This window comes from Lycorma delicatula, chromosome 7 (genome assembly GCF_047948215.1).
Source record: "Lycorma delicatula isolate Av1 chromosome 7, ASM4794821v1, whole genome shotgun sequence".
Classification (NCBI taxonomy): Eukaryota; Metazoa; Arthropoda; class Insecta; order Hemiptera; family Fulgoridae; genus Lycorma; species Lycorma delicatula.
Genome location: NC_134461.1, coordinates 21,912,269 through 21,925,935, shown reverse-complemented (window position 1 = coordinate 21,925,935; position 13,667 = coordinate 21,912,269). Strand labels below are relative to the sequence as shown.

Genomic DNA, 13,667 nt, shown 5'->3' with positions numbered 1-13,667 from the left:
GTGTATGTGGGGGGGGGGTCCCATAATTTTACTGTTTGATACAGGATGAACCTAAGCAGTTAGAACCTGTACTCTTCTGTTCCTTTTTAGAGTACTTTTTTTTTAAACTGAATTAATTTTTAGTAAACTGCAACGGTAGATTTGTCTTATTTACTCTTTTCTTTCATTTTTTTCTTTGCTTTATTTTTAATATTATTAACATCATTATTGTATTCATTATAACTATGATCCATGAGTTGATGACGTGCAAAGATAGAAGAATGAAAATTTAATTTACATATTAATTAATAAAAGAGTAAATTCTGTGACTATCAATCATCTTAATTCAAAAATATACATATTATAAAACAATTAAAGTTACAATATTATACACAATTATATATTAAAAATAATTATCAGAAGGCTGCATAATATAACAGAATACTGAATGTAAACTAAAAATAAATTTAATTATAATCTGAGATTTCTAATTTCCAATATAAAAATGGATAGTATTTACCTACTTCTAATGTTTTTAAAGTTGTACTAATCAACAATCCCCATATAATAGTTTATCATTATCATTTACTGATCATATTGCTCTGATAAACTTAGTTCAATAATTTAAGAGACAAATAACTATAGAAGAATTATAATTTATTCAATAACAATAAAACTAATGCTACTTTTCAACATAATCTCTGGCTACATTTAGATGATTGTCCCATTTTTCTGTAAGCTTTCTTATTCCAGTAGTAAAGAATCATTCACCTCAGAATTTGAGGCATTCTTGATTTGTTCACTGCTGCTGGACTTGTGCCACGTAAAAACCTTTAGAAAAAACCTCACAAAGCAAAGCAATTTAATAGTGCGAGATCGGGACTGTAAAGTGAATGTGGCAACATCTCCTGACCCAACTTATGAATACCACATCATGTCTTTTAAATGGGATGTGGGTGGGAATTACACCTTTTGAGAAAGAGCCAAAATGTTTCCTCCTTATTCCAGGTTACACTTTATTTTCTAGTATGTCACAATAGTACTTACTATTAATTGTATGTTATTCTTAAAAATAATTGCAATAAATTGAGCCTTTTTAGTCCCAAAACACTCTTAGCAACACTTTACCAGTTGACTATACATTTTGAATTTTTTCCAGGCAGGCGAACTCGGATATTTATATTCCATACACTGTTTGGATTCTGCCTCAAAACAATGAATCCAAGTTTCACAAGTTATTATGCAATCTATAAAAATATTAGCTTCCATTAAAAACTATCGTTTAAGTTCTTTGCGAATGTTAAATAGGGTATCTTTCTTATGAGTCTGTCTTAACAAATAAGATTAATGTGATTATACAGTCATTCGAAACCAGTCTACTGAATAACGAAAGTCAGTTAAACCTGTACCAGATTTATACTGTTCGATCTACTTATAAAAATTTTCAAGGTTAATTTTCTTAGAAGTGAATTTTGGTCAGTTTTACACTTTCAGAAAATAATCTTATCACAGCATGCTGTTGTTCTTCCAAGGTAAACTTTTCAAATGGAATAACATTTTGAAATATTTTCTATGTCAAGGAGCTGATTTAAAATATCATACATTTTGATTTATTCTATTAACTGTTTTTCTGCTATTGTCATTTGTTTCATTAATTACTGAATGTCCTTCATTTTCAACAATCCTTTTAAAAACCAAAATTACACATTATATATATAGTGTGGACTTTTTCTGTCCACTTGGAATCTTTAAATTTTTTTTTAATTAAATTTTCAATACAAACATATAATCTTAAATGATAAAATGTCAACAATGAATTTTATTTTACATGTCAAATATTTTTAATGTTTTGTGAATCGTAATGATATCGAATTTACTTAAGAGTTAGATATAATACTACAATCAAAAATTTCAATCAAATTACATTATCAGATGATTATTATTATTTATTTCCCTGTAATGGAAACCTGGTTTAAACAGAATTTTTTTATCTAAGTAAAACCATTACATAAATGTTTTTACAATCCATTTTGATTTTAAAGGAAAATCAAATTTATTTAAAATATGCAAATGTATAGTTCTCTTTATAGTCGTTTTTATTATTTTTTTAAATGGTTTTTATTATTTTTTTAAATGGTTTCTTTTATTTTCTTTTGTAAGCAAATTTAAATTATATTACTTTTATGAACTTTTTATAAATGTTAAACTTCCAAGAAATAAGTGATTGCTAACTTTGTGAAATGAGGAACCAAATATCAATTTATCTGTAAACCACAAATAACTCTTTTGATTTCTATTTGAAACGAATAAAGAGGAGTATATTTAACATAATATCTTTGGATATAATCTAACAGCTGTTGAATAAAAAATTCTTGATCATGATTGTTTTGACTGATACCTGGCCTATCTTGAAGTCTTTCACAGCCTTCCTATATGATGTTACATAACTTCCATTAAAAAATAAATGCAATAATGTAGCTACTTATGCTAAATAATTACAATTACATTAAAAATACTACAACATTAACACCAACAAAGTATGAAATATAATTTTTTTTTTTTAATTTCTTAAGAAGACAAACTAAATGAAATTTCCCAACCACTACAGGGAATAGATGACAGCTAGTACCAATATATTTTATAATAACACTTTCTTGGAACTAATAGGTGTATGGCTTGTGAAGACTTTGTATGGCCAACTGTAAGTAGAGAAAATAATTATGGAGAAATATAAGCTGCTACTAAAAAAATGGCAAATCAGCGTTGGAAGTTAGAAATCTCATAATATAAATCATTAAATTTAAAACAAACATTAATTAATAAATAAATTTTAAAAACCTATACTAATAGTAATTTCTTCCAAAAACTATAAAAGAAAAAAATAGTCATGCTATATACTCTTCATCAATAACACTTTATTCAATCAAAATTAAAAAAAAAAAAAAAAATACTAAAAAAGTCAAAAAACTAACACGCATTAAAAAAATCTGAAAATATTTTCATATTTTATACTTCAGTCACCTTACTTAATTTATAAAGCAAATTTTAAAAAAATATAAATTTGTATAATTTTTTTTATAATTAATTTTTTAAATTTCAAATGAAAATTTTTCTCCTTATCTTGAATTTAACTCCTTACCTCACAAATGGGTACGTAAAATAGAAAGTTTACCATGACATGACACAATATAATAATAGTGATGTTTTATTAATAATTATAAGAAAAGAAGAAAAAGTTGTACATTTATTTTTAAGAGGAATAATGTATTGAAATGTTGACAATTGTAAATGAAGTATTACACAAGTGAAGGAGTATTTATGTACAATTTCATTGAATAATAAACACATGTAATTAATTTCATTGTGATAATAGATGCTGCATTCACATCCAAAAGCTGAAACAAAATGAATGGTCTCTACAATCTGTCAATGATTAAAAATCCTAAATTTCAGTCAAGAAGAGCGCATAGAAAAAATTTAGAGAAAAATATTTAAAAAAAGCTAAAAAGGTGAAAAATTTAATTAAAATGTACAGGAGACCGGTAAAGTTAAAATAAAATTTGATACAAAGCACACATGTCAAATATCTGAAAATAACACATTCATTACCCCATACAAAAAATAAAAATAAAATTAAAAAACAAAACAGAGAAGATTAAAAATAGCCCCTGAACAAATTATTCATTCCAACTGATGACAAGGTCAGATAACCATTTAATCATGTAAAAAAATTATAAAATCAGAAACCTTAACGAGTAGAGATATAACTGCAAACTATTTCATCCCTTATTTTCTACCATATATCTGGCATGTTCTTAAGGACAAACATTCTTCGAATTTTTTTAGTATTGATATCAGATGTTCTAAAACATCTGATATCAGTAACAGCTTGGGACTAACAGAAAGCAGATAGACAAACCCCCATTTTATATTTGTCCCTATCCTCATTCCTCTAAAGTTTTTCATATAGTATCTCATCTTATCTTTGAACTGGTTGAATTTCACCTTTAAAGAAAAGTAAGCACTTATTCAATCGACTTAACCTTAAGGATGATGCTATTTTAAACAGCGATATGACAACTACATTTTTGCTTAACTCACTGCATTATCATAAAACTGCAATAATTTTTTTTCAGAAAATATCCTTATAACATTTTCCTAATATAACAAAAATCGATTTCCAGTATACAATAGCCAAACAATAAACATAGATAACAGTACTAGCAACGCCAAACGTGGAATGAAGGACGAGTACAAACTATAAAGTGATGTTACTGAAATGATAGATAAAAGAGAGCTGAAGCACAACACAGAACAATATCAGAAAGAGAAGTCAGAAAGGACAGAGTAACTACTGGTCAAGAATCTAAGTAGTGTCGAGCCCTGCTGGGCTGTTTAAGTAAACTAAAACTACTAAAACTAAAAGTACACTCATCTCCCATCAATAAATGACAAATCAATCGCACTAAATTAAAAGCAAATTTTTATTCATAAATATTAAAATGTATATATTATTTTATTGTGTTTTATATGCATTAATATACTATACATGTTAGGAGAGACAGCTAGTCAAAATCTTCAAATGCCCCATTAAAAATATACCCCTGAATAAAAGTAGTGTGCTACAACCTCCAAAATTGGGTAAATAATTCCATTCGAACTAACACTTCCTAAAGACCATGATAATGTTTGTAATTCATTTAAAGATTGCATAACCTTACTCAATTTAAATTTTTTTTTTTTAAATGGTTTATCTGACCTTGTATAAAAAAATAAAAAACAATATATAATCTCCATTTGATTCAATAATCAATTTCCCTCCCTACTTCCCACAAATCCCCCAGCCCCAAGGAAGACACTATTATCTTATCAACTCAACAGACCCACCTTCTCATCTAGACACTCTACCAAGTCTGTGACATACCCACGCAAATCTTGGTAGAAACGGAAACGATCTCCTAAGGTCGGAGCTTCCGTTTTCAGCCTTTCCTTTTCCTTCTTCAGCTCGTTCAATTCAGTCTCCATCGATTCATAATCCAATACGTGGCGTCTATGAACTTCTTTTAAATCATTTAACCTGGAAAACAATTAACGGTAATGTCCAGTGTAAAAATAACTAACAATCTAAAATGCAGAATTCCCTGTAAAAAGAAATTAATTAAAGGGAAATGTCTCATTTTATCGATAGAGAAATGACTAAACGGAAAGCATTTAAATCCTCATCCCTGGATCATATGTATAAGTTTGTGGTATATTTCCAGAATATTTAAAGGATGTGAAGCTGTAGAAACTGAGTAAAGAATAAGTGTGTTGGATGACAATATTTGATTAATCCATAAAGCCACGACCTCATTAAACAAGAGCATCTTATGGTAGATAAAACTGCTTCAAACATGGGGAACAGTCATGGAAGTGTCCATTCCATTAACACAATGCACCTAGGCTTCGGTAGATGCATACGAGGTGGGATCTAAACATTTTAACCCAAAATCAGAAACAGACCAGAAGGAAATTTGTCTAAAGCTCCTGAATCAATTCTGATGAGAAATAATTTCTTTCACCCAATATTAATATGTGATGAGACATGGGTTCTCATCACTACACTCCAGAGTTGAAATTTGAAATCAGCAGGTATGAGTGGTGTAGGAGGGTGACTTCTGTAATGGTAAAAACGTTTCTGTCAGCCAAATACCTTGTAACCATCTTTTGGGACTGGAAAGCCATATTTGCTAATCGATTTTCTCCACAAACATTAGGGAGTAATATTACTTCTACTTCTTAGACCAAGTAAAAGCTGCCTACAGGAACAAAAAACACTTAAGCTAATCTCAATTTGATTTTCCTTCACAACACCACGCTTCATTCAATCATTAGTACTACAGAAGAAATTTACTGTTGACCTTAGAACATCCCAACATTCCCAGTACAGATCCCCAGTCCAGATTTATCCTCCTGAGATTTCTTTTTCTTTGAGCCATTGAAGGAGGCAGTGGGAGAACACCAAGTAAAGAGCAAAAACAATCTCCTTCGCAATTGGCTTATGACAAGTCCTCAAATTTTTTATGAAGCAATCCAAACTCCTGACACATTGTGAAAGATGTGCAGAAATACAGGGAGACTGTGTAGGAAAGTAATAAATATATTTTGTATTTTAATTCAGTATTAATAAATTCCAAAAATAAAAATCTGTTTTACATCTGAGTAATCTCAAAAAAATCCATCAGTCAAAAAATACTAAAGAGAAAGCTGCAACATAAATGTAGAAATATATGAAATAAAAATATTTACAAAAAAAAAATATATATATATATATACACATAAAGTGAAATGAGACTTCATACCAATTTTGTTTTAAACCCAAAAATAATGGCTCCAAGAATCATTTTAATACACCATTAACATACAAATTTTTGGTAATAGCCTTACACAAATGTTTCTTCTAAGCTATATTAAATTAGATGCTGTAAAGATACCGAAAACATTTTTATAAACTGAATAAAATTCTTAGAAGGTGGCAGCAAAACTACGTGCATGATAGCAGCAATAACTGTTATGTCAATAATTATCACCATGAAAGCATAACGAAATCCAACCATCTAAATTGTTTTATTAGTAGCATTTTGCCTATAAATGAATAATCCTAGGCTACATCCATGCAAGATTATTTGGTAACAGAAAATCTTATGATTAAATCAATTTGCCATCCTGGCTTGACATTTTCATCCATTACAAATATGCTATACAATGTTCCATACACAACCCTTAATTCATGAATTTATAATTACAAAAAAATTATAGATTACAATCACCATGTATTTAAACTTACAATTATATACAAATGCCACTTTTGAGAGTTTTAATTATACATTTATTATTTCAAATGCTGCTCCCAAAGAATTATTCTAATGAATTTATGACATCACATATACTGTATTTATTCGAGTACCCCCCACTGCCGTGCAACAGATATGATAAAAAAATACGTAAATACGAAAATATTCAGAAAATATAGCATTTAATTCATTAATTTAAATTACAATATTAATATTACATTAATAATTAATTACCGTAAGTACTAGTTTAGTTCAGAATCAGTAGGCCAGTAAAATGAAAAGAAAGTATCATGTTGAAAAGGATCATTTCAATACACTTTTTAATATCGGATTTTATTTTTAATTAATCACTGTAACTGTCAATGTCTGTAGAAGAGTTACCGGTAGTCTCCACATCGCTCTGCCAAAGTTCTTCACTACTATCAAGTTCATTAAATATTCCGCATTTTTAAAAACTTTTCCTTACTAATTCCGTGGAAATACCTTCTCAAGTTCTCAAGCATCTTTTATCCAAACACAAATCCGGTTAAAATCTGGGCGTTTGATTCTTCCTGTAGGTGTGAGAAAGAAATTTTCATCACCCATCCATTTACTATGCAGTTGTTTTAATGCAGATTTGAATGGTTTATTAATGCAGACATCTAGTGGTTGCAATAGAGATGTCAATCCGTCTGGAATTATTACTTGGTATGTCATAACCTTTTTTAAAATGTCTTTCACTTTATCAGTCGTATGCCCCCGATAACTATCAATTACTAGCATACCGGTATTTTTTTTATTAAGTAAATCTCCTGATTGCTTTTGCCATACACACCTGATCGAATCTAAAATTAAGGTTTTGTCCATCCAACCTGATTCCTGTGCTCTGATAATAACTCCATTTACCTGTATGGTAGGAAGACTTTTTCTTTTAAAAACAATGTACGGAGGTAATTTTGATCATTTTGATCAAAGGTGTGGTGCAAAGCATAACACTAAACCTTTGTTTTTCATTACCACCAGTGCGAATTGTAACACTTTTTTCACCTTTTTTGTTTACGGTTTTGACAAATGGCATTTAAAAATATACGGGGGTTTGATCAGCGTTTCTTATTTGAGAAGGCAAATAGTCGTTATCTTTTCTAAGATTTATTATGTATTTGTGAAAATGTAATATTTTTTGTTCATAAGTGTCTGGAAGTCATTGACAAATGGTCGTATTTCATCTTATTGACAAATCATTTCATGCAAAAAAATCTTGTTATCCATCCACGAATTGCTTTAAAATCAACTTTATTCAATGATTTAGCGATTTCTGTAGTGACAGCGTAACTTCATTTCCTTTTTTTCATAACGAAGTCATATAATTTTTTTTCTATGTCTGTGTATTTTGGTTTAAAGCCATGAAAAGCCCTTTTATTACCAGTGCCTTTCACCAGAAGTTACTTACTAAGTCTTCTTACACCAGTCTCGAATGCAGGATGTTAATAATTAAGGATGTATTTTGGAAAAGCAGCATCCAGTATTGATAAAAGAGATATTAATGTAAGTATATTTATGTGATTGAATTTAGGTACTTCTAAGAAAAAATTTACTTTACATAAATTATCCTGGCTAAAGGCTATGTTTCAAGTAAGCCCAGCACCCTTATTTTTCTCTCCAATTCCAAGAAAAAAAGTGCAGGGGTACTCGAATGAATAGGGTATTTTATCTTTGGTACCATGAAGTGTTGTAAGAAATTAGGATAGATTAATAAATGGAATAAACCAAACCTTCATACCCTTTAAAAGAGTTGAAGGATTTAAAAAACAAACTATGATATAAGGAAGAATAGATAAGAGAATGTACTATAAATATGTTGAAGAAATGTGAAATCAAATAAATAAACTTCAGAGGCAATACAAAAGAGTAAATGCTCAAGAAGTTAAGAATAGTCCACAAGAACTGCTGAACAGTTCTAGGGTTGCAACTACATTAGCTAAGAAAGAATTGAGAAAACAAAAACGAGACTGTAGCATAAAATATGAAGAAAAAATCTGAGTGAAACAGATACACTGCGCGTGCGCACACGCACGCACACACACAATGAGGGGGGAGAGAGAGTGATGTGAGATGTAAAAGACAGTCTGATTCATTGTCATTAGTATTAAGATATATATTCACTTAATAAAATAGTTAGGTAATATAAAAAAATAGCTTAGCTAAACGAGCTCAAAGGAGAGAGAAAAAACTACATAAAAATCATGAATTGAACTTTGTCTTAAGAAAATACAAATTAGAATTATAACAAAATCAAAAGAATATAATGAAATAGGAGATAAAAGAATTAGGTAAGATGAGAGGAAAATGTGTAAAATCAGAAAGATTTAGAATAGATCTGCATGTTAATAAGTAATAATAACATAAAACACATTTCATAAACAGCAATTACAAAATATTGCACAACATTCATTTTTATATATTTTTTTAAACCATTTCATTCAATCAAAATGCGATGTAATTACAAATCTCGTTCAGATAAGAAAAATTCAATTGGGCAGATGCAATATCAACTTAGAAAGATCTGATTCAATACATTTTCAATTTCCACTAAAAGGACTATACGATTGCAAATCATAATATTATTAACTTTTCTTAATTCACTTTTCCTCCACATCCTTTAGTATATAAGTTGAAAAGCAACAATAAAAGAAAATATCCTTGTCTCATTCTTTTCAGAGACCATCTACACTTCACAGCTACTTGATTCTTTTAAAGGTTATTATTACAATTTATATAAATTGTTTACCTTTAAGAGCAATTCACAAAAATGAATCAGAAAATTATTACCTGTCCTTAAGCTTTTTAGAGACAGAAGGTGGATCACCACCAGTCGTATCATTATCAGTAGGTAGTGGGGGAAATACTGATACGGCAGTACAATCAACCTGTTGTACATTATGTATTCCCATAGGAACAACTGGTGCCATACCAACAGCTGTACTACCACCCATGACAGTCTCTTGCGGTATAAACTGTTGATAATACAAACTCTCCTGCTGAACTGCAACCAACTGAAAGAAAAATAAATTGTAATAAATAAAGTAACAGTTTTTTAAAGCTAGTGATGAAGTAATCAGTTTTTCGATAGTATCCGTACTAGTCAAAAACATGTTCTGTATTTATGTATGTATGTATGTAGGTGTGTATTGGTGGATTACAAATAATGGAATAAACTTACATATACAGAACCAGCATTAATTGTGATAAAAAATGGTATCACCAAGGCTTCATTGTGTCTATTAATAGAGGAAAAGGCCAACTACATGATACATTTTTTTGAAAATTCATCATAAAAAGATACACTTCTTATTTTATACTGTACACATCCGTCAATTTTAAACCTCCCTCCAATATTTTATTACAAAAGTTACAACCCAAAAATAATATTTAAAATCTATAATTATTTGAACAAATAAACGTACTATAAGAAACAGCACAAAAAATAGGCCTGCAAATTCTTTAACACAAATATCAAGAATGCTCCAACTTCTTTTAAAAATTAGTTATGAAAAAATAGAGAAATTAAAAGTTAACATAACTTGAAGAAATTATAGAATGGACTTACCAAAAAAAATAGCACTAAGAAATCGAACGAACATAATCGAATTCTAATACAAAATGTGTACACAAAAAATGTATCTCTATGAATGCAAAATTAAGGCGTTTGGATGCAGTGATTTCTCTAAAATCATTGTATGTCCAGAATGTTTGATAATGATTAACATAGGCATTTTAAAAGAAAGAAAAATTTTTAAGGAAAATATTCAGTCCTATAAAGAACAACACACTTACTGTACTCTGTATGAATTATGCCCACCCCCCACAAAATGCTATACCAGAAATTTAAAGACATAACAGAAATAAAGCATAAGAGAAAATTCACTTTCATCAGCTATATTATAAGGATGAATATAATATATTAGAATTTCCAAGAATATCCTCCTCTATTATAGAAATATATATATCCTCCTCTAAATAGAAAGTAAACAAAAAGCGCATATTGTGGTAAAAAGAGTTTGTTATCAAAAAGTGCAAGATTTATTCATAACTTCCATTAGCAGGAGTAAAATAAGGTAAAAGTGAATTCAACAACTTGTTAATGTATTTGAATTGTTTATCATTCTTTAATTTAGTATTCTTTAATACTATTTATTAATTATCAATTATTTCATTTTAATAAATAAAGTTATAATTTTTATAATGTGAAAAAATACATAACACCAGTATTTTTGGATACATGTTTATGGTTGGAAAGAACGATCTTTTTAGCGGTTTTGTTGGTTTCATTACTCATCTACCCGTTTGAGTAACAAAATAAATTTTATGTGGTTTTGAAGTACATAAAAAGTACTGCTGTAAACATTTCAGATTTTTGCCACCTGTCCCACATGTGGTTTTTGGGCTCCTCCAAAAATGAGACATTTTTTAAATCTTACAATTTGGCAGTCATTTTTTTAATGAAGGACACTGTAACAGTCCAATATTTTTTTTATAAGTACTACTAGTACCTAAGAGTTAAAAGGTAAAAATCAGACCTGTTATCCTAAGCCATTCATTATTTATTTTGGGCCAAAAATTTTAAAAAACAATTTATAAACGTAACTTCAGTAAACATTATAAAATTTGGTTATGTAACTAAATGAATTTTGAGTACACTAAGATGAAGTTCCATCTTTGCTCTTTCCAAAAAGTTCTTTTTGACCCTCTGTATGATGCAAGATAAGAATGCTAAAGCTCATGGAACAAATGATGAAAATGGTTGTTTTTACATGTTGGCGAGTTAGAAAATAGTCTATTACTAGCGACAAAAGATTTTTTTAAACATAAAAGATTTTTTTAAACATAAAATATTTTTTTGCCACTACAAGGTGGGTTGAGTAGTTATCATATACCATATATCATCAAAATCAAAAATAGTGATGCACTGATCATTTGTTGAATTAAAATGGTAAACCCCTATTTCTTGAAATGGAAGATGAGAAAAAATGAAAATATATCGATTATAAAAGATCCTTTATGGGTAGAAAGATCTGGCATTTTTACAGATATTACAGGTCATCTGAATAATCTTAAAATTACATCGCAAGGCAAGGCAAAGATCAATAAATAACGAGTATGTAAGATGCCATAAAAAGTTTTGTACAAAAACTGACTTTGTTTAAAAATAATCTACAAAAAAACGTTCCTACGTGTGAGCAGTTAAAAGCACAAAATCAAAATTGCTCATTTTTATGGTAAAATTGAAGAAATCAAAAATGAATTCGATAGACGTTAATGATTTCAAAGAGTTACAAAACATGTATTCTCTTTTTACTGGGCCTTTTTCCTTTGAAGTTGAAAATACTTCCACTTTGATAAAGAGAAATTAATTGATTTCCAGAATAATTCAGTTTTAAAAGACAAATATCAAGAAGTAAGAATTTCCAAAATATATTTCTTACTTAGGTGAAAAATATCTGGAAATTAAAAAGTTTGCTGCACAAATGTTGTGCTAGTTTGGGAGTATATACTTGTGTAAGCAACTATTTTCATCCATGAAATTAACTATAATGACCTACAGATCAAGATTAACTGATAAACATCTATCTGCCATAATGATGATTGTCTGTTCTCAGCCTCTGAATTCAGATATTGGAGAACTAGTAGGACGAAAGCGCTGGCAAGTTTGAAAAAAAAGTTAATTTTAGTTTTATAAATACATTAAATTAAATAAATGTTTAAATAAAAGCAATTATATAGCAATATAATAACTTATTACCTTAATTTCACTTAATTACCTAATGTGTTCCAATTATCCTATCCATATTCCAAATCCTCACTTCAAAATATAATTTTAAGAAAATCTGTAAATGTGATGTGGCCTGTGTGAATCTTACCAGTTGCATTAAATGGATAGTGTTTAAACCGAGTTGACACACCTGCACTAGACGGTTGGAATGTTCAAAACAAAATGATAGCATCTTTGAGATGATATTTTAAAAAATAATCTAATTTCATATAAAATAAAATGAAGTAATTCTTTTTCATTTATGATAAATTTTTAATTGCTGACTCACTTTAACACTCTCATGTGAACACAGCAAAACTTTATTAATATTTAATTAAAATCATACCTGTGCTCCAGTGACTCCTTTTCTTATCTGTTGTTTTTCCCATTCGTCATCTTCACCTCTATCTAAATCATCTGTCTCTAAAAAAAAAAAAAAAATAAATAAATAAAAATCAGCTTATTAATGCTATTAATCAATCATAATTTATTTTAATTGAAATATTTTACATGCACTTATAATATCACACTTGTTAATGATGAAAATCCAATTATCATAGTTATACTCTTTTCTACAGTAAATATTGCTTGTTATTAAGGTGAAAATATTTTGTATTTACCAGATTTTTGTATTACCATCAATCCAGTCATTGCAAAACTTGAGAAAGAAATGTAATGGTATTTTCTGTTTTTTTTTTTTCTTTAAATTGTAATAACTTGCCTGCAGCAGAAGAACTCAAGAAGTGCTATTTATAGAAAGTTTATAACTGACATCTCCATAATAACATCATGCAGTATATTTACTACATACGGTTTTTCTTTTTTTTAATTTACTTTCAAACTTCATAATATAATAAAGATTATACTATGTAATTTATAAAAATATAATGCACACTATGACGTATAAATGCTATGAAAACCAAGTTAAACATATGATTAATACATAAAGATATAAAAGAGATTATATTTATTTTGATTGGTTTATGGCCTGAATCCTTCTTCCGCTTTTCAAATTGTCAAATATTCAAATGTTTTATGACAACTACATATATAGCCACCCAAGTATT

General features: G+C 28.7%; 1 protein-coding gene across 2 annotated transcripts in view; it reads right to left on the bottom strand.

The window, feature by feature from the left end:
* LOC142327293 (PAX3- and PAX7-binding protein 1) overlaps positions 1–13,667 on the bottom strand; it is a 74,510-nt gene that overhangs the window by 38,246 nt on the left and 22,597 nt on the right. For both annotated transcript variants that reach the window (XM_075370196.1, XM_075370197.1), the window contains 3 exons: positions 12,947–13,023; positions 9,621–9,844; positions 4,867–5,056 (listed from right to left, as the gene is read on the bottom strand). In XM_075370196.1, coding sequence (XP_075226311.1) covers positions 4,867–5,056; positions 9,621–9,844; positions 12,947–13,023 — 491 coding nt within the window. The remainder of the gene's footprint in view (positions 1–4,866; positions 5,057–9,620; positions 9,845–12,946; positions 13,024–13,667) is intronic.